At 36.0% G+C, this 15,421-nt stretch overlaps 7 protein-coding genes across 7 annotated transcripts; 6 read left to right on the top strand and 1 right to left on the bottom strand. All coding sequences in view use genetic code 12, as the record gives it.

The window, feature by feature from the left end:
* Nucleotides 1-1,584: 1,584 nt before the first annotated feature.
* Nucleotides 1,585-3,303, top strand: CAALFM_C602660CA (putative amidase; the record flags this gene model as incomplete). The annotated part of the gene is made up of 1 exon (XM_714007.2): nt 1,585-3,303. One exon carries the CDS (start codon nt 1,585-1,587, stop codon nt 3,301-3,303), a length of 1,719 nt encoding a protein of 572 aa, XP_719100.2.
* A 946-nt stretch (nt 3,304-4,249) lies between these two features.
* Nucleotides 4,250-5,707, top strand: CAALFM_C602650CA (uncharacterized protein; the record flags this gene model as incomplete). Its single annotated transcript, XM_714006.2, has 1 exon — nt 4,250-5,707. One exon carries the CDS (start codon nt 4,250-4,252, stop codon nt 5,705-5,707), a length of 1,458 nt encoding a protein of 485 aa, XP_719099.2.
* Nucleotides 5,708-6,060: 353 nt separating this feature from the next.
* Nucleotides 6,061-7,113, top strand: CAALFM_C602640CA (uncharacterized protein; the record flags this gene model as incomplete). Its single annotated transcript, XM_714005.2, has 1 exon — nt 6,061-7,113. One exon carries the CDS (start codon nt 6,061-6,063, stop codon nt 7,111-7,113), a length of 1,053 nt encoding a protein of 350 aa, XP_719098.2.
* A 495-nt stretch (nt 7,114-7,608) lies between these two features.
* On the top strand, nt 7,609-9,906 carry CAALFM_C602630CA (guanine nucleotide exchange factor; the record flags this gene model as incomplete). The annotated part of the gene is made up of 1 exon (XM_714004.2): nt 7,609-9,906. The coding sequence occupies one exon, from the start codon at nt 7,609-7,611 to the stop codon at nt 9,904-9,906; it is 2,298 nt and encodes a 765-aa protein (XP_719097.2).
* A 547-nt stretch (nt 9,907-10,453) lies between these two features.
* Nucleotides 10,454-10,819, top strand: CAALFM_C602620CA (uncharacterized protein; the record flags this gene model as incomplete). Its single annotated transcript, XM_714003.2, has 1 exon — nt 10,454-10,819. The coding sequence occupies one exon, from the start codon at nt 10,454-10,456 to the stop codon at nt 10,817-10,819; it is 366 nt and encodes a 121-aa protein (XP_719096.2).
* Nucleotides 10,820-11,154: 335 nt separating this feature from the next.
* Nucleotides 11,155-12,681, top strand: CDC37 (Cdc37p; the record flags this gene model as incomplete). Its single annotated transcript, XM_714002.1, has 1 exon — nt 11,155-12,681. One exon carries the CDS (start codon nt 11,155-11,157, stop codon nt 12,679-12,681), a length of 1,527 nt encoding a protein of 508 aa, XP_719095.1.
* A 149-nt stretch (nt 12,682-12,830) lies between these two features.
* On the bottom strand, nt 12,831-15,341 carry NAB3 (Nab3p; the record flags this gene model as incomplete). The annotated part of the gene is made up of 1 exon (XM_714001.1): nt 12,831-15,341. One exon carries the CDS (start codon nt 15,339-15,341, stop codon nt 12,831-12,833), a length of 2,511 nt encoding a protein of 836 aa, XP_719094.1.
* Nucleotides 15,342-15,421: the final 80 nt, after the last annotated feature.

Here is a 15,421-nt window from a genome sequence, read left to right as displayed (position 1 = left end):
TATAACAATTAACATCTTCACTATCAAGTTCATTTCCACTTTCATGGATTTATTCTCATCACTTATTTCTTAATTCAATCTATGTTGCTTCTCCTTTATTGATGCTGATGAACATTTACATATCAAGTGATTCCTAAATACTATAGCCGCTGATATATATCCCAATTAAAGATAACCATGCTGTATTCTTCCAAGTTTATTATTCATATTGTTTGCTGCTGCCAGAATATAAATTGTATTTGATTGTGCCTATTAGTTTGCTGTGTTGTTTTGCTCCTTTATCTACGGAAATCAATTTTTGCAACCAAAAAAGTTTTTTTAACGCCGACACAAATGAAAAAACCAGTTTACCGCCAGAAAAATATTACTAATGGTCCAAATGGAAATAACAATAATGGAATTGTTATCCTTGCAATAGTTGTCTTACCATCTACATATTAGACATTCTGGTTTACTCGCTATTAAAATTATATAGGTAATTACTGTAGGAGTATGTATTTTGTGTGTAAGTTGTACAGGATATAATGTCCCGGGGATAGGAGATACGGTGATAGGGAAAGCGCTATTGAGAGAGAAGTAGATCCGAGGAAGATGCAACGTGGTCCTTGGATGCAAAACTCTTGATATAGCGTTCTCTTATAAGCAGGCGTTGTGCATGTGCTTGTGCAGGTGCCAGTGCCACTGTTGAGGGCGACCGACATCAACCTCAAATACAGTGTGCCGGTGCCAATACTTGTGCTAAAGCCAGTGCGTAGGTGGGTTTTACCACTACAACTGGTGCCAATGCAAGGTCGGATTAGGGGCTATGGGCAGCGCAAATGCTGGGACTCAAGCTCTTGATCAAGTGGCTATGGGGGATTCATATATTGAACACCTAAGCTACGGCCCGGACGTGGTACCCTTCCAAGTCCAACTTTTGGGTTACGAGTCTTGTGACATGTAGTATCTTCTACAAATTTTGTTTTTAAGGTTCTGTTGGCAAACTTATCTGACTAAATGTCAAGTTATCATCCACAATTTGTAGATCAAATCCAAAAGAGGAAACTCTATTCAAAAATCTTCTTGAGTACTGTAGGTATCGGACAGAGCACTCCGCTTTTTATACCATATATCTTATTTTATCTCTTCTATCCACAGTAGTGTTATCTATTTTATCAAAAGTTTGGTGACCTAGACGAAGTAGGGGGAGAGTTGAGAGTATACAAAAATTCCCCCACAATTTTTTTTTGCTTGGAGAAAGATAAAACCGAGATAAGCTTTTACACGATTGGGGGAATATTTTTTTTTATTAATTGAACTTGAGAGGGAATCAATTCCGCTATTATCTTCCTAGCAACCCCGTTATCTTTAACTAATACTGTGTTTTGTCATTTTTAAACAATGTCAAATGGTACACAAATGTATTGTTTAATCCTTAATCATAGTGAAACTTGAAGTTAGACTCTTGATTATTGAAGTATCATTAAGTACAATATTTTAGAATCCCTCTCTAAGGATCAAATCTTTATATATAAATCCCTCAATTGAATAACTATCAACTTTATATTAACTATTTTTTGAAACCACTGACTACTACTTTCAATTATGACTATAACACACCAACACCCAGTTTATAAAGATATTGCAGCTAAGAAAAAATCTATTCGTGACGATAAGTTTAATCCTGAATGGTTGATTCCACAACACGAATTGCCCGATGATGAAGTTACTGATGTTTTAAACTGGATTAAAAAGACAAACCATTTAACTCCAGAGGAAATAATTATAACTGAATCGAAAGCAGTTGACATTGTCAATAATATTAAATCACAAACTTGGACATCTTTAGAAGTCACATTAGCATTTTGTCATCGTGCCTCAATTGCCCATCAATTGACTAATTGTTTGACAGAAATTTTTTTTGACGAAGCAATCAAGAGAGCAAAAGAGTTAGACCACTATCAATTGGTTTCACCTGGTGGCGGTAAACTTGCTGGTCCCTTTCACGGTTTACCTATTTCATTAAAAGACAATTTCAATGTTAAGGGCCATGGTACTACTTTGGGTATGGTAAATTTTTGTTTTAATCCACAACAAGTTGAGTATGATTCTACATTAGTAGAAATGCTCCGCCAATTAGGTGCAATATTATATGTGAAAACAAATGTCCCTGTGGCTATGATGATGCCTGAAACCACAAATCATGTTTGGGGCAGTACCGTAAATCCAATGAATCGATTATTAAGTTGTGGTGGTTCACTGGGTGGTGAATCAGCATTAATTAAATTAAAAGGCTCACCAATTGGTATTGGGCTGGATATTGGTGGGTCTATTCGTATCCCGGCATCTTTCCAAAACTTGTATGCTATCAAACCTTCATTCGGTAGATTTCCTACATTTGGGACTCGTTCAGGTTTACCAGGGTTAGAGTCAGTCAATAGTGTAAATGGTCCAATTAGTAATAGCCTTGATGATTTAGAGTTTTACTGCAAGACAATAATCGATGCTAAACCCTGGTTGAGTGATGCTAAATGTATCGAGATTCCTTGGCGACAAGTTGAGTTTGGCAATGACTCTATTGATAGAGAAAAAGTCAATGGCAACAGTGCTTCGTCACAAGCATCTCCAAAATTGAATATTGCCATATTAATGGATGATGGGTTTGTTCGACCAACTCCTCCAATACGTCGTGGAATGGAAATTGTTACTGAAGCATTGAAAAAAGATGGTCATCATTTAATTGAATGGGATCCTCAAGATCATGTTCGGTTATCAGAAATCATTGGTCAGTTTTTCGTTAGTGATGGGGGTCACCACGTTTTGGAGGAAACTACTGTGGTAAATGAGCCGTTTTTCCCATATATGGAAAACTATGGAACCAGTAAAGATATTCCCGTGTCTCAGTTATGGCAATTACAACGTGAAAGAACAGTTTTGATTGATAAATATCTTAAACGATGGAATTCCACTGCTGATATTACTACCAATGGGAAGCCAATTGATGCTATTATCATGCCTGCAACTCCATTTGCTGGCAATCCGTTAGGGAAATTCCCCACATATGTTGGCTACACATCCCCATTTAATGCTCTTGATTATACTGTTGGTGTGTTCCCGGTGACCAGGGTCGATAAAACTGTGGATGTTGGTGATGAAGCTCCTGGAAATTACAATGAAATTGATGTCCAAGTCTGGAAAGACTATGATCCTGAAGAAAGTCACGGTGGTGCTGTTGCTTTACAATTGGTTGCAAGAAGATTCGAAGAGGAAAAAGTAATTGCTATGATGAAGATCATTTCAGAGTTAATTAACTATACTGATTAAAGTTTGTACGATTAAATAGAATTTGAAATGAATTTACAATTACTCAAACAAAAAGACCCATTAACAGGATCATGAAAATGAGAATAAATGTGTATAGAGATGAAAACGTAAATGCCAATTTCCAGTCTCCTTTCGTAATGCCAGTTGGAGAGCTTATTCTGACTGACAATATTTCGGGTCTAGGAAATATCAAATTAAGACGATCCATATTTTTTTTCAACCTAATAATGATAACTTCTGAGATAAAGATAACAAATAAGGATATGGGCTTCCTTGAAATTACGTCAAGTCACAGGGACATAAAAATTAAGAACTATTACAGTAGAACAATAAACGAGATCGGATGTTGGTAAAAGGTGAGACACGGAATCTATTACTGGAAATGAAGGTATCAATTGTATACAATGTTGAAAGATAAACGAATTATAAGGAGCTTTACAAACAAAGAAAATGATATATTATTGTATGTACTATTGTACTTATCAAATGCGGCTAATGTCTAATTGGGGAATTCATGTCGGTAATTTATCCTTTTTTTCTTATTTCAGGAGAGATTTCAAAAAGATAAGATTATCAAAGGAAGCTGTTGAATGTAGTTGTTGAACTATCTCTGTGCTGGTGAAGATCTGGTTTCTAAACGAGCGTATAGCAATGTGCAATCTGAGATGTGGAGATACATGTTGAAAAAAATTCTTCCGTTCATTTCTTTCTCTAATCTCATCTAACTATCACTCAAACATCTGATAAGGGAAGACCCAATATCTCACTTTTGTCGATGACTATATATAAACTCAACAATCTTTGAACTCAAATTTTAATTGCTACGGCCTAATTTTATTACTACTTTTTTTTCTACTACTTCATGAGACAGCAATAGTACTTTATCGGACCTTAAAAGAATAGAAGAATTAGAATAAATAATAGACACTTAGAACCAAATTTCATAATGAACAAGGCATTGCAACCATTAAGGACATTGCGTCGAATAGTGTGGGGTCAACCACCAGACAATCCAGTTGCAAGAAGTTATTTATTCAAACTTGATGCCTTTGTTCTTAGTTACGTTTGTTTATTGTATTGGGCAAATTATCTTGATCGGGCAAATTTGGCCAACGCCTATGTATCTGGGATGCAAGAAGACTTACAAATGAAGGGTAATGAATTAAACATCATTAACACTTGCTTTTACGTTGGGTACATTGTTGCTATGGTGCCCCATAATTTAATCTTGCTCAAAGTTAGACCAAGATACTGGATCTCAATCTGTGGGTTTTGCTGGGCAGTATTGACATTATCCATGTATAAAGTTCACTCATTCAAACAACTTTGTGTTATCAGATTCTTTGAAGCCATGTTTAAGGCAGTAACTTTTGCTGGTACTCATTTGATTTTGGGTACTTATTACGACGAAGAATTATTACCCATGCGTACTGCTGTGTTTACGAGTTCTGGATTGCTTGGGTCGTTGTTTTCTGGAGTACTTCAAGCAGCAATTTATAAAAATATGGAAGACTATAATGGAATCCGTGGCTGGAGGTGGTTATTTATCATAGACTTTTTAATTACCATCCCTATTGTCATTTTTGGATTCTTCTGCTTCCCGGATGAACCACAAATTTCCAAACCATTTTATATGACGAATGAGGAACATCAATTAGCACTTGAAAAGAAACTAAGCTCCAAAGATAAAGCTAATAGCGATTGGAATTGGGTGTCGATTTGTAATCGAGTTTTCAGAAATTGGCATTGGTATTTGTTTTCCTTCCTTTGGGTGTTAGGTGGTGAGAATGAATCATTTGTGACAAACTCACTTATGCCGTTGTGGTTAAAGTACTACAATTACAGTGTTGAACAAAGAAACCATTATCCAATGGGACAATATGCTGTTGGTGTAGTAGCCACTATAATCCTGGCATTATACATTCATGCTTTCGGCAAAGGGAGACATCATTGGCACATGGGTATAATAATTGGAATATTCACAACTATTGCAGCAGCCGTATTTGCTGCCAAGCCAAACAACACAGTTGCTGTTTTTGTTTCCCAATATTTGAGTGCTGTTTCGTTTGCTGGTCAAACCGTTTTCTTCAGTTGGGCTAATATTGTATGTATTAATGATTTGCAAGAGCGGGCCATTGTTTTAGCATCAATGAATATGTTTAGTAATGCAGTTAATGCTTGGTGGTCAATATTGTTTTATGGTGCCGATACAGCCCCTGAGTTCAAAAAAGGTTGTTGGGCATTGCTTGCAACCGCAATCGCCAGTATTGGTGTTGTTGTAGTGATACAAGTGTTGCAAGCCAAAGATAAGCACCAATCACACAATGACGATGGTGGTGTAGTGGCAGTGGTTATGGATGGTGAGTCAGACGAGGTTGAGCTGGGTGGTCCCATAAAAGTATAAATAGATAGAAGATATACGTGTGTTTGATTGTAATAGTTGAATAATGTTGACGACCGCAGATTAATAATTAACTGGCCAGAAAACTGCTCAATTCCATTCAGTTCAATACAATTAATTGTTTAATTTGGGGATTTACAACCGACTTTTCTGATTACAATGTCTCTCTTTCGTAATGTTGTTGTCCTTTTTATTTTTTGTCTACTCTTCTTGTCAATAATACCCGCAGGAGAAAGTCAAAAAAAAAAATATATGTAGAAAAAGAAAGCTGTTGATAAAGTCTAATCTAAAGTAGCAACTTGTTTTAATTTAAATAATTTACATTGCCACGCCCTCCACAATTACACCAACCAACTATGCCACAACTCCCGACATCTTCTGATCGTGAGTATCGGTACAATTATAATCAAGACTCATCCTTTTCTACCTTAAGAAATGTCTTAACTACCAAACTTGCCGCAGTATCAGACATTATCCAACAAGCTCGAACATGGTACTTGGAACAATCAACCATTAAGCAAATACTATTGGGTGGTGCTCTTGTTGTGATTGGTGTCATATCGGTGTTGATGGTTATTTTTCATATACATATTATTCGATTCCTCATATATTTGTCTGACGAATGGCATAATTTGAAATATGGGTCATTGATAATATTTGCCTTAGTATTTATGGTTGGGTTCCCCCCATTGATTGGGTTTTCTGCATTGTCGTTTTTAACAGGGATGATATATGGGTGCCCACAAGGTTGGCCATTGATAGCAAGTGCCTCCGTTTTGGGTTCAACTTGTTCATTTATAGTATACCGTTATGTTCTCCATAATCAAGCTGTTAAATTGATGAATCACAACGACACATTCAGAGCATTTGCAGAAATTTTAGGAGAAGGCAATTCGTTATTTCTATTAATTTTGATCAGATTGTGCCCTTTACCTTACTCGTTATCAAATGGTGCATTGGCTGCTATTCCAGAATTACCATTACTCACCTATTTTTTGGCTACATTGATTACATCGCCCAAAATTTTGATTCATTTGTTTGTTGGTAGTAAATTGAAACAAATTGGTGACGACAAATCAAGTGGAGGAACAAAAATTGTGGATATTATCAGTATCGTGATTACTGGAACTGCTGCAACTTTAGCTGCCTATTTGATTTATGCCAAAATGCAACAAAAGTTGGCAAGCTATCATTCAAGAGGTATAGCAGCCGATGATGTTATGGTATTTGGAAATTTTGAAGATGACTTGGAATTGGGGAGTAATGAAATCGAATTAAACTCGGCTGATTTTGATGCTGATAATTTTATAATTGAGGATGATGATAATGAAGATGATCCAAGGCAACAGGGAAATACTAATAATGCCAAAAAAGATAATGGTGTACAGACATCTGAAGAAATACTTTAGATGCCAAGGCCAGGGTTACCAAATGATTTTTTGCAAGGAAACAATTATAGAAAACGTTTAGAGGTTCTGTACAAGATTTTATCTAGGGGGATATATAATACATGTTATTTCTATTTATGAACAGTAAATGCACCCGAGCTATCCTCTGTATAGCTTTGGTTAATCCGAGTAAGAAGTTGTTTCCTGTGATAAGAGCGATACCGACTGAATGAACCCAAGTATTGGCGGTGATTACATAAATTCGTAAATTTGATCATACACAATATTTTTCCGTGGCTAGTCAAAGTGATGAAACCACAGTGCGAATAATCAAAGACAGGAGAAAAAAAAATTTATGAGACAAAATTGACTTCTACCAAAATTGATAACTATCCCTGGAAACATCAAATCAATTATCTAATATATATAACTGCATTATTAGACAAAGAGTGAAAGAATAACATCAATTCCACCCATTCTGTTTAAGAGTTTTCATATAAGGTACAGTTTTTCATAATGTCATTCAAGAATCAATTTAATTTTAATATATCAAAGTCGACCCCCACGACATCAACAAATAATACTAATACGACAAGCAACAGCAATTCGACATCTAATGATAATCCACAACCAACTACAGCAAAACCGCCACCTTTCATACTGAATATATTGTTGAAAAGTAACTTTGACAGTTCTGTATCCACCAACAATTCTAGTAAGACCCCGCCAAAATCGTCGTCTCCAAGATTATCAGCTACAGGAGTCGTTCCTGCGGTCGTTACTATTGATAATGGAGAACTAATAGGTAACAATACTTCTAATACTTCTACAGACTCATCTAAAACAGATTTAATTGGGTTGTTTGATAAATTCGATATCAACAAAGATGATAAAGAACAGACTAAACCAGAGCATGAAGAGCATCACCCTATCACAGAAAAACACGAGGATGATGAAGTTTCACACGAAGATAAATTAGAAAAAATGGTACTGGATGATGACGGTGACGATGAAGAGTCACATAAAGAAAAGGAAGTGGTGTCAGAGAAAGAAGGAACATCGACTAAAGATATAACTCTGTCTCCATCTATTAAGCAGACTGAACAAAAAAATAGTGGAACTACTTCATTTGCTGCACTTATGACAATTCAGCCTTACATTCCACCTGAAGAAAAAGAGGTTCACGAAAAGCACGAGGAATCAGTTAATGATGATAATTTAATTGATTTAGATGACAGGGAAACATCTAAAAGTAAAAATAACAATTTGCATGATGATCCGGTACAATCGGAGTCCACGAATGTAAATCAAGTTGAAAGCAGCACACCAAAGGGCAACTTTCTTGATATTGCGGGGTCTGAGAAAGAACAATCTGGAGTCGAAGAATTGAGTTTAAAAGTAGGAGATTCTGAATCTAAAACAACTAGTGATGTGCCCACTGAAGATGTATCAACCTCTGACGCAAATAAATCCCATAAACACAGATTCCAAATTAATGATTCTTCGGAGCAAAACAAACAATCGCATAAACCATTTGATTTTCAAACATTTTTAGTTCAATTACGTAAAAAGTCTGCAGATCCAATAGTGAGATACATTCGATCGTTTTTAAGTTCATTCATTAGACAGGGTCACACATTTACATCTGATCAAAGAATAAAGATTATTCTGGATTTCAAGATTTTCATGAATGAGAAGTTTACATTGTATGAACCATTTGCGTCTATGGATCAAATTGATTTGGAGAATTCTCGTGAAGGATTAGAGAAGTTGATCATGAATCGTTTGCATGATTTGTGTTTCCCACCAGAAGTTGTTAAACAAAACTTGTCTTACATCCCTGAACCTTATACACTAGATTTGCAAAAGGACGAGTCTTTCGCTTTGCAATTGGAAAAGTTTTCTTGGATCAATGGGAACCACTTGGATATCGATATGAATGATTTGGCAAACAAAATTGTGAAAAATGACCAGTCATTTCTTGAGTATGCCATTACTGAACTAAACAAAATCAACAATTACAGAGCACCACGAGATAAAATCATATGTATTCTCAATGCATGTAAGATTATATTCAGTTATTTGAAGTTAAGCAAACAAGAAACAAACGCGGATTCCTTTATTCCAATATTGATTTTAGTCATATTCAAAGCCAAAACGGACCACTTGATTAGTAACATTCACTATATTGAGAATTTCAGAGGACAAGAGTGGTTATTACATGGAGAAACAAGCTACTATCTTTCCTCGATTCAAGGTGCAGTTGAGTTCATACAAAACATTACTGCAGAAGATTTGACAATCAGTCAAGCTGAGTTTGATGCCCATATGGAAGCCTGGGATGCCCAGAGGAAACAGAAAGTGCAACAATTGAAATTAGTACAACCAATTCCAACAATACCTACAACACCGACAGATGGTACTGGTGAAACAAACTTAAAACCAGATATGTCCCATACTCCAAATGGACTTTCACCTTCGAAGGTATTGTTTTCTAGTGCAGAGATGTTTACAAAATCCATTACCAACTTTTTATCGCCACTGCCACATTTATCCGAATCTGAACCTGAAGAATTTCAACCACCACCAAATTCACCACCACCATCTCAAGACCAGAATGATCCTTCAGCTCAATATCAACCATTACCTCCAAGGGAAGAAGAAATTAATGCTGAACAAATGCGGAAAGCCTACGATACATTAATTGAAATATTTCCTTCGTTAGATACTAACATTTTAAAAGATGTGATATTTATCAATCGTGGGAATATAGATGTCTGTATTGATGCATGTTTACAATTGGTCGATGGTTGAAGTATGAAACTGATTTATATATGTGTGTAATGGGTACGGATCCTTTAACCAAATTAGGGCAATTTCCTGTCTTCTGCTTTTTTTTTTGGTGGGGATCCCAAATGGGAATGCTAATTTGTAAATAGTTGAAGTAATGTCTGTATTTTATAGGGGTTTTTAATTTAATAAGTATTAATTGAAGAGCAAGTGTTATTCTATAATAGTAAGTGATTAGAAATTTCGAAATGTGAATGTGGGATCTCACATCCTAATTAGGAAACTGTATCCCGGTTCATTTATGATTAGGAGTGATAGCGGAGGAAACAACAAAAAAATAAGTGTGTGTATCTTAATAGATAAACTTATATTGCAACCAATCTAAAGTAAGTGATGGGTTTTCAAACCATTTCAATTATGAAACTATAAATCATGAATAATATAAATACTGAGATCATGTCCCAGATTTATATACCTCTTTTTTATAAATTTTTAAATATTGTTTATCATTCAATATCAAGAAACCACTTTATTCAAACTATTCCTGCATTAACACTATCATTATTTCACCATGCCATTATTATACAAACCAGCTGCTGAAGGTAAAGACGTCAAACCAGCTCAAATTCCATCTCCAGGTAACAACTCTTTTTTAGAAGATACTTTTACCAGTGACGCTCCAAAAGACAAACAAATTTCATGTGGTTTCTACAGACAAGAAAAAGGCGAACCATTAGTTTACACTTATGATTGCGATGAAATGAAAATTATTGTTGAAGTATCAGGTGAATTCACCCTTACTGATGAAACTGGAAAAAAAGTTAGTGCCAAACCAGGTGATGTTTTTTACTTTAGCAAAGGTACAACCATCACTTTTGAATCCACCGATTACGCTTTAGCATTCTTCACAGGTTTGAGACCAAATGGTGCTGCATAGACTTGAGTTGTATTTATTTCTTTAGTTCACCCCCAAATTCATATTTATATAGTTTTATTCATTAAGCAATAAACAGTCAAAAAGACTAGGTCTAATAGTTTATGATACTAAACACATGGTTTTGTAGTAGAATCAAGAACAAGAAGAACCATACTTGCGACATGACTTTTAGAATCAGGGGCCGCGACATTAGAAATTTCTAGAACTGAAGGCTGAGAGTAGACATTTCGCCAGAACCAATTTTTTTTTTCTCCGTTTTCGAGGATCAAATTTTTTTAGCTTTCCCACTTGATTTCTTCTTGTATTGGCTACCTAAATTGTAATTAAGATCAATCATGCCAATAGATTACTCCAAGTGGGATAAGATAGAAATTTCTGATGATTCTGATGTGGAAGTTCATCCAAATGTCGATAAACAATCATTTATCAGATGGAAGCAACGTGATATTCATGAAAAAAGAATGCAAAGAAACATTGAAATCAAGAGTATTTTGATCCAATTGACCATGTATGCTAAGCTTAACGAAAGGGTCGACTATTTGTTGGAAAAGTTAACATCCACTGAATTATTGGATAGTGAAAAAGTCATGTCAAAGTTGAATTCAGAATTTGATCCTCAAGAAAAATTCGATTATGATAAATTGATTAAAGACAAGGGTCTGACCTTGAGAAAAGGATTGAAAGATTTGAAATTCGATAGAGAAGAGATTGAAAATACTCCTTGCTATAATGAAATGATTGAAGATTTGTTTGTTCAAATCAAGGATGATCATCCAGAGACAAAAACCGATGGCGACAAATTGATTGAATACTTAAAAGAACATAGAAACAGGATCGACGATGTTTTGTCTAAACAGACTATAAAATTGGATGATTTATTGTACCAGAAAGCTCAATTGATAGTAAGTGATGATTTGCATACGGGGTTTGATAGATCATTTTTAAATAAAGATAAACCAGAGGAAAAAGAAGAAAATCAAGATAAACCAAAAGCTCCAGAAGCTAAAAAGACAACTGTTACTACAACTGAAACTATCAATCTGCCAAAACCAGTTGAAGAAAACACTGATAAAGAAATCTTGGATGAATTGGAAATCTTGCCTGCCACTAAAGAATTTGCCAAAATACCCAGTGACAATCTTTCAAAAGCAGCTGAATTCTTGATTAAACATCCTTCAATATGTACTGAGCAACAAAAAGACGCTTTAATAATGACGGCATTTGACCTTCAATTGGAAAACAAATCTGATGAAGCTAAACATATTGTCCACCAATCATTATTATTACAATACGTTGGCCAATTATCAGATAACGGTAAAGCAGCACCAGCTAATGTGATAAATGCTATCAAGTTATTCTTCTCGAAGATTGCCGCAGAATCATCACCAGCAAAACATGCATTTTTAGAGGATGTAAACCAAACATTCAACCACATTAAAGGTAGATGTGAGATCATCAAAGAAGAGCAAAAACAAAATGCAGCAAATAAGGAAGGAACGGGCGAAGAAGAAGAAGAAGAAGCATTGATTCAATTGAAGGCTTTAGATGATAATACTGAACTACTGGTTAATATTCCTCAAGAAGGTACCAAAGAATATGAAATATTCACTACTAAATTACCAATAGAATTCCAGAATGCAATCAAAACAGAATCTATTGATGAAGTTAATAAGGAGTTTGCCAAGTTAAAAATTGAAGATGCTGAAAGAATATTGGAAATTTTCAATGAATGTGGTGTTATCGGTATCAGTGGCTATATAGAAGATGAAAAGGAATTTGAAGAATTGAAAAAAGAATATGCACATGAAACTGCCAATCAAGAAGAAGACCAGTCTGCTTCAGTTGAAGATACAGTTGATTAAATAGCGTAATAAAAATTGCACTTGTACCCTAGTCGAATTGTAGATTTCGTGGTTTTTTTTCAGGGGATATATATATTGTAAATGAAAAACCTAAAAAAATATAAACAGCCTATACAACTACATTCACGTATGTGGTTAAATCAAGTCACCTATTGTTTGGCTAACCTAGACAAGGTGTCATAGAAAGAACTACCTTGGCCCTGTTGATTTTGGGAAGAAGGCTGTCCATAAGAATTGCCTTGTTGATTGGATTGCAATTGAGCAAGTAATGCTTGAACTTGATTAGCACTATTGTCATTCGATCCCTGAGGTTGCGGAGCCATTGATGGGGCATTTGATCCGTAATTATTATTATTATTATAACCCATACCTCCATAGCTATTTGGGGCAGGTCTTTGAGGTTGTCCGTAATTCCCTTGTGGTGGCTGCCCTCCTTGTTGCTGAGATTGAAGTAATTGAATCATGCTTTGAATTTGTGCTGGGTTAAGCCCTTGTAATAAATTGGCAGCTGGATTTTGTGGAGGTTGAGGAGGAGAATTCCATTGATTCATAGCTGGTTGTTGCACAGGTGAACCATAAGTAGGTTGTTGATTCCCGTAATACGGTTGACCATAAGATTGTGGTGGTCGTGATGATGAAGATTGTGGTGGTGGCGGTGGTACTGAGCCATAAGGTTGTTGTTGCGGAGGTGGCGGCACGGACCCATAGGGTTGTTGATTCCAAGAATTATGATTAGAACCTCGGCCACGTCCATGACCGTAATCGTTATTAGGCGCACCATATCCACCACGTCTACCACCATGTCTATCACCTCTTCTAGATCCCCTATTACGCTCACCTCCTCTACGAGGACCACTATTGTAAGCAGGGCCAGCAGGATGACTTCTTGAATTATCATGGTAACTAGTATCTTGAGGAACATAAGCTGGTAATCTATCACCATATTTTTTAACTTTGGCCTTTAAGACTATTTCTGCACCTTCTTCGGGTTCCACATCAGCATATTCATCGAATTTGATTCCTCCATCGGGTGTGCTTTCAAATGTTTGGATATCGACTTTTTGTTCTTTGATCACACAGGCAGCCAATACTCCTGAATATGCAGCTTCACTCAAAACCTCGTTTATATTTCTTTGGGTTACATCTTCAACATCTATGGTCACTTGTGACATTGCAAAGGCTTTTTTAACTTTTCTTATGAAGAAAACCGATGATTTCCCAGTAACATAAACTTGACAATCAATGTTACCCTTTCTCTTCTTATGGCTAGGTTGTTCATCTTGATCTTGACTTTCGTCTCTAACTCTTTCTCTGCCACGTCCGCTCATGTTTGGATTATTAATTTCAGGATGACCTGGACGTCTTGACTTTTGTGGTCTTGAGGCATCCAATCTCAAGATCTTGTTATGTAATGGAATATTAGTTTCACCTTTGATGCACTCTAAACATGCTTCTCCAGTCCTAAATTGGGCAAAACCATATCCTGCTTTGATTGCAATCTGAATAACCTCACCATATTTAGAAAAAATTCTAAACAAATCTTGTTTGGAAATGGTGTTTGCCGGTAAATTACCAATAAATAATCTCAGCTTATCTGGGAATTCGTCCCAGTTTTGTAAATTCAAGTAATAATTCTCTCTTTCGATAAAATCTGCATATTCCTGTTCTTCTTCGGGAGTCGTTGGAGCAGTAATATTTGGTCTACGACAGAATTGACCAATAGGAACTAAAGGAATTGGGTCTTTCAAGTTTTTAAATGGCTTATTGTAAGAATACACTTGATCAAAATTGATAGGGTGGCTTCCAGAAGATAGGTCAATTCCAAGTTTTTGTAACTGATCTTTAATTGCGTCTACTTGCTCTTCTGCTGGTAACTTTAAAAATTCCGGGTCTCTTCCAATAGGGCTATTTATAATAGCATCATAGGCATCTTTCAATCGTTGTTGAGAGCTACTTTCTTCTGTAATAGCTGCTGTAGATGGTTTGACTGTGGCATTGACTGGAGGTTTTGGAGGTAATCCTGCTGGTCCATGAGGTTTTGTTATAGAAATACTTGCAGTGGCTGGTGATTTACGTTCTGCGTCCTCTTTGAGTTCAGGTTCATAATCAGAATTGTCTTTATTCTCTTGAATTTCAGAATTATCATTAAATTTAGAGTCTTTCTCAATATTGCTATCAGTAAAAGCACTTTCTGGGTCATAGTCTTCGCTTTCAAGATTACCGGGACTTGACAGTTTATTGTCAGCTGTTGGAGTTGCATCTGCAAATAGCTCCTGAACAATTTCATTGGTAGATTTCTTGACATCGGGCTCATCGGTAGCAGCAACTTGTTCTGGTTCTTTGCTTTCTACTGGTTCTTTTACTTCTTCCGGTTCTGTCTTGGTTTCACTGTCCTTTTCAGTGGTATCAGTAGTATCGGCTTGAGGTGCAGGATCAATAGCGGCCTCGTCTTGATTCTGTTTATCATCTGACTGATTATCCTTGTCATTTCCATCATTGTCAACTGCTGGTTCTTGGTTAACTTCATCGCCGGCTTCAACTTCATGCTTTTCATCCGAAGCAGTGGTTACGGTTTCAGCAGCGGTTTCAGAATCTTGTTGCACAATGGCTTTGTTTTCTTCTGTTTCCTCTTTATGTAGATTAACTGGACTTACTTCCATTTCAAATTGGGTATAATTAGATAAATTAAGTAAAAGCTTAGTTTAAATATGAATATCGTCTACGAACAGACTGTGTAAGG

This window comes from Candida albicans, chromosome 6 (assembly GCF_000182965.3).
Source record: "Candida albicans SC5314 chromosome 6, complete sequence".
In the NCBI taxonomy this organism is placed as follows: Eukaryota; Fungi; Ascomycota; class Pichiomycetes; order Serinales; family Debaryomycetaceae; genus Candida; species Candida albicans.
This window is presented reverse-complemented; position numbering and strand designations above follow the sequence as displayed.